This window comes from Haplochromis burtoni, unplaced genomic scaffold (assembly GCF_018398535.1).
Source record: "Haplochromis burtoni strain Fernald_Lab_line unplaced genomic scaffold, NCSU_Asbu1 Contig_211, whole genome shotgun sequence".
NCBI classification, from domain to species: Eukaryota; Metazoa; Chordata; class Actinopteri; order Cichliformes; family Cichlidae; genus Haplochromis; species Haplochromis burtoni.
In genome coordinates, this window is record NW_024582572.1 from 1897 (window position 1) to 7965 (window position 6069).

Below are 6069 nucleotides of genomic sequence, written 5' to 3' on the forward strand. Positions count from 1 at the left end.
TAGAAACATGAATAAAATTAATTTTTGATTTTTCGTATAAATACAAAAATATTTGATTATTTAAGTAAGTTTGGGCTACATATAGGGCCCAAACTATTTTATAGTGAGTTTAATTATTGAAATGATTGATTAATCATCTCAATAATTAATAGAGTGAGATTGAGTGTAATCAGATTATCAATTGTGAATTAACCTAAAACTTTTTATTTAGCTATTAGTTTTTAGTTAGCCTCAGATTGTTTAAAGCATGTGCCAAACAAGTGTAAATTAAAAATGTGATGAACAAACTTTGTTGCTCATAAGATAAAAAAATAAATGGGTCAAGTTAAAACCCCTAAGACCTCTCACCACCGAGAGGATTTTTCAGAGCACTCCTATTGACATCACCATCATAGCCAACTCCTAAACTGTTTAAGACATCCAGGATAAAAGATTTAAAAAAAACTTGCAAAAGTGAAATAAAAAACAGGAATTTAGTTGGTGTGAGTTAAGAGGATGTAGAGAATAGGGTTAGATGGAGGTGGATCATTCACTGTGGAAACCTGAAGGAAACTGCCAAGAGAAAGAGGATCAGAGAGCAAAAAAATTGAGGTTTGTGTGCATACATGAGTCTTTACGGTACCCACAGGACTTCTGGGACACATCGTCAGTAGTGACCTTTAAGTGGAGTGTGTCACTGGTTTATGTTAACTTGTTATTTCTCTTCTTCTTTCTTCTGTTTAGTTCCGTACAGTTTATTTTTTTTAAACGTTATGAGATTTTGTTAAAAATTTCTTCTATTAATAACCAGGTCACTTTTGTTTTGTTTGTCTTTTTATATATTTTTTGTAAATGACAAAGTCTGATGATGGTTCTTCCTGGTGCTAGAATATTGGTCAATTTAAAACACACCTGTATTGTTCCATCATTGAAGAAATAAGTAACTCGCATAACACCAGCAAGAATAGGAGCTGTTGCACCAAAAGATCAACATATTGAATGATGGTATGGAACAGTAAATAGAATATGACACCTCAATATCTACATTTCTTTTAAGCTGGCCACTCCCTGCTGATGCTTTTTTTTAGGAGAAATGTAAATAATCACCTGCTGTGACATCTCAGCCCTCCTGCAGATATAAGCAGTGTACCTGGGGCACTCGGACACACTGAAGTTGAAGAAACAAAGAGCATTCGGTTAGACTCACAGGTGAGTTCACACAGGTGAGTTTCTGACATCTCACAGAGTTGCAAAAGCTCTGCTATGTTTGCCAAGCCTCTTTGTTACCCTAAAGGTAAATAGCATTACATTTGAAACTATTCCACAGTAAATAATAGAACACTAACTGCAATCACTATAATTCTGACAACGGCTTGCACACTTTAAAAAATGATTTGTTAATAACTGATTTGTTGAATGATTTGTTTGTCTTTAATTCTGTAGGTAGGTAACTGATTTCTCTGCAAGTTCTGCTTTAACTCAGTCTATTTCTTTCAGATACACATCAGCAGATCATTAAATACAGCAGAAATCTGACAATGTATGTCAAGTGGAAATGGGCTGGACAGGTACGTGAGCAAGATAAAACTCCTTTCACCTCAGGAGAATAGAGTTTGTGTCCTGTGTGGGACTGATGGTCTTTAGACTTTTAGACTTGAGCCATGTAAATTAGTGGATGAAGTTCAGGTTTGTATTAAAAGCTCTGTGAAACAAAATGTGACACTGACACAGTGTCCTGCAGAGGACCAGCTTCACTGTTTCAGGCTTCATATTTCACATGGCTGTAATTACCTGACAACAGGTCACCTTTACTGTCTGGGTTACTTCCTATGCAATAATGATAAGAAGAGATGATATAGAGCTCGTCTTTGGGGCAATCTGGGATTTATTCAAAAATAGCATCAACAGGAGGAGCTGTGATGTTCCAAAGTTGCCTACAGATGCACAACAGCTTGTACTGCTTGCAGATGAATACATATTTCAGTGCTAAGTGCAGCCTGAGAAGCAACACTGAGGGAAACACAGGTTCTGCTGAGCTTGTTAAGAAGCGAAGAGCCTGCTGATCTTTCCTCTGAGATTCAAAGCTTCCTTCTGTCAAGTTTCCTGGGTCGTTGACCCAGCGTTTTCAGTTTTGTCATGTTTGGTTTATTTTCCACATCCATGTTTTCACTTCCAGTTTTCTGTGCCAGCCTGTCCACCAGTGTATTATGTTCTAGTTCATTCCATGCATCATTAGTTAGTTCAGCCGTGTACTCACCTGTTTCCAATTGTCATCATTCAGCCTGTGTATTTAAGTTCCTCAATTTCACCAGTTCATTCCCATATGGAAAAGAAATAGTAAAAACTTATATGTGATTACTCATGAAAGTGGCCACTTTCTCAGTATCCAAAACATACAAGTTTCATTATATAATTTTTCAAGGGATCTTATATCTGTTTTCACTCTTGTTTGCTTTTCATACAAGTTTCACACAAGACAGATACAAACTTTATAAGATTTATATATCTATCTTTTCCATATGGGTTGTCGCGTCATTGATGTTGTCACTGCTGTCTATTCCGCGTTTGCCTTTCAGTTCAGATCAGTCAGTCATTCAGTTCAGTCATTTAGCCTGCTTTCTTCCCTGTTCTGTTCATCCATTCATCCTCCAATAAACACCCTTAATCCTCACCACGAGTTCAGCGTTTGGGTCCCCTCTTTTCCACATCCACACAACAACTCCTGACACCTTCAATCAAACCAACAACTTCCTCTTTGTTCCAGCTGCTGTCAGTGTTTGCCATCCTCCACCTGGCTCCTCTGCTGACAAGTTCCAAAGAGCTCATTCAGCCACTGGACTGCAACGACATCCACCAACAAGACAGCAGCCGACCCAGCGGCGTGTACACTATCTACCCTTTTGGAGAAAAGTCTGCAGTCGAGGTACAGTCCAGCCTCTGTAGGAGACAAAGCTAATGTTTGAGGCTACAAGGAGCTAAAAGGTGACATTAAGTGACACATGTTTGTTTGCAGGTGTACTGTGACATGGACTTAGAGGGAGGAGGCTGGACAGTGAGTTTTCTTTCTCTTTTTTTTCAGTTAAAGTTCCAGTCAAGTAACTTTTCAGTATGAATACTTCCTTCTGGAGGAAATTATAAAATCATAGCTCTGCTGTCTGAAAATTTCACTTCCTGACATTTTTCATGTTTATTAACTGGCCACACTGTCCCCTCTTCCAGGTGTTCCACAAGAGGATGGATGGCTCCTTGAACTTCTACAGACCCTGGAATCACTACAAGATGGGCTTCGGAAACCCCGATGGAGAGTATTGGCTTGGTGAGACTTTATTTTGTCTATGACAAAATCATTTAAATTAAAATCTGACCATTCTCAAACTGTTCAAACCTTCAGTCCTTCGCAGTGTTGTAAAGTAACGGAATACATATACCGCCGTCACATATTTAAAATACTAAATATGAGTAACTGTATTCTGTTACAGTTTCTGTTTAAAAAGGTGGTACTCAGAATACAGTTACTTTGTTGAAATAAATGGATTACACAAGGTCTTTTCCTGTTTCATATGTGAGACTATGCCCTCTCTATTTTTGGTAATTCCACGCTTCCAAACAAAACACGCTTTAAGAGGCTCTAATGCCTGTGTCTCAGTCTCGCGGCCCATGTCACCCCTACTTGCTGCATAATGACATGAAGCAATATTTTCAAAAATTATTATTCAAAAAATAATTTAATATGAAGGCAATATAAGCAGAGTGTTACAGGCAAAACCCTAAAGAATGTAGCCTCGAGAGAAAAAGGAGAGTTGAAAAGTACGAGTTTTCACCGAGTAGAAACAGGAGCTGGAAGCATGTAAATATAATAATAACCACTGCAGCCAAAAGGAGTGCCTGTGTAGCAGGTTGGAAAAAGCTACATGGTTATTTCTGTAAGAAAACCAATTACCCCCTTATTTTTTGTTTATTATTGTGACTTATTTTGACATTGTTATGTGTTGCCAGACCATGGTTATATTTCATTATGCCAGTAGATCCTGCTCTTGCACTGCTGTGGAACTACCGGAGAGACTCTAGCTGAGCCTCTACTGAGGCGTTGTAATTGGACTAGCTTCTTTGGCCTCCCTCGTCCACTGGCAGCTAGCCCTCGTCCTCTTCTCACGTCGTTTGGGCGAGGATGACACAGGTCGTCTCTGGGGGATGCCCTAATATTCGTGTCTAAATTTTGGGTTGGCATTGCATTCGGTGCAACCAAAGAATGCGTTGACCGCCGCGTCGCTCCCCCTGACATCAACGACCCTCACCGTTGGCCCACTTCCCAATGGTCGTGGTTGTCAGCTGGCACCGCAAGGAGGTGGTGATGGGGTTTTGCCAGCCAATCTCTGTATTGTACAATTTCTTTAAAGGCAGTTTGTTCCAGCAAACTCTATAATCGCAGATCACTAGGTATTTTACTGAATGATTTCCAGCTCTGTCAGCTTTTATACTTCTTCATTATCAGTGTGTGTTTGTGTGTTTTCAGGTCTTGACATCGTCAGTGCCCTGACATCCCAGCAAAAATCTGAGCTGCGGGTCGACATGAGGGATTTTCTGGGAAAGGAAGTGTTTGCTCGTTACTCTTCATTCAAGGTTGATGCTGAATGTGATGGATACAAACTGACTATTGCTGGATTCACTAATGGAGGGGCAGGTGAGTGAGGTGATACGGAGGTAAAGAATCTATGTAAAAGACAAATGATTAATGCATGTCAGTTTTACTTCTTGTCCCAGTCCTCACTTATTCCCTCATTGTTCTCAAATATTCTTGTCTCATCTGTTTCCTGTGACTGTGTATAAATAGCACCAGTCCTCCGGTTGTTCCTTGTTTTGCCATGCTGTACACGATGCCTGTGTGAATCAAGTTCACACCACATTAAAACTCTGTTTGTGTTGTGTTGTGTTTCTGCAGGGGATGGTCTGACTTACCACAACGGAATAAAGTTCTCCACCTTTGACAAAGATCAGGATGGGTCTTCCAGTAGCTGTGCTCAACTATACCTGGGGGCATTTTGGTACAACAACTGTCACCATGCAAACCCTAATGGTGTTTATCGCTGGGGAGCTATGAGCACTTATGGTGCAAGTGGAATGGAGTGGTACCACTGGAAGGGTTGGGGCTACTCCCTGAAGGCCATGAGCATGAAGTTTCGTCCCGTGCAGTAAATCTGCAGGACAAACATTCAGCAAAATTTTAGCAACTGCTTTCTGATGATTGATTTCTTTTCTCTCATTAATCATGTAACCTTTCTTTGAGCTTTATTTTCTTAAAGCTGGGCACAAGGAAAATCCACCAGTGCAGTACAGCTGACTCATGTTTTTGAACGAAGCAGTCAAATAAAATAAACCAGCAGCAGTTTTTCATACATCACCATAAATATGTTGCAATGACAGACGTGTGTGAAATCAAACAGCAGTAATGAATGAAATGCAGAGCTCCTGTGGTTACACATACACAACAACACACATATGGCTGCTTTGGTCGAGGCCATCTCACTCAAGTTGGACTTTATTAGTTGTAGAAACACCAGGAAGGAGTTCAGCTGCATTGAGACTGCCTGAGCTGCATCAGGAAAATAAAGCCCACCATCTTTAACTGTAGACAGAGGTCTAATACCTCATGTGAATCATTATCTGCTCACATGCTGACAATAAATAAGAAGCAAAGCAAAGACTTGTTTTTGTCTGATGTGCTCTCTTTGTCTCTGTATCTTTGTCTGAATTCTCTGGCTGATCATGAAATGCTGCCCTCTACTGGTCTCAGTCACAAACGTCCTTCTTCAGAAACGAAAATATAGATATTCAGACTGAGGATGCCTTTCATCAAACAGCTTATGCACACAGCAACACATATAGAAAAAACATGCAAAAGACAGGAACAAAAACACAATCCAGCAAAATAAAGCAAAATTAAGTGCTCCTCTAATGCACACATTCCAGAACAATAAATGTACAATTTCACAGATAAATGCGCAAACAATATAATTATTAGTAGTATTTGTATTATTGTGGAATTCACTATTATTGAAATAGTTCCTGTTATTAATGCTGCTGTGTGTATGA

General features: G+C 39.6%; 1 protein-coding gene across 1 annotated transcript; it reads left to right on the forward strand.

Annotated features, from left to right (window-relative positions):
• Positions 1 to 1103: 1103 nt before the first annotated feature.
• On the forward strand, positions 1104 to 5680 carry LOC102293699 (microfibril-associated glycoprotein 4; the record flags this gene model as incomplete). The annotated part of the gene is given in 7 exon segments (XM_005936559.3): positions 1104 to 1202; positions 1477 to 1547; positions 2744 to 2902; positions 2993 to 3031; positions 3199 to 3295; positions 4493 to 4660; positions 4919 to 5680. Coding segments are annotated over 6 exon segments (747 nt in total). The 3' UTR covers positions 5173 to 5680.
• Positions 5681 to 6069: the final 389 nt, after the last annotated feature.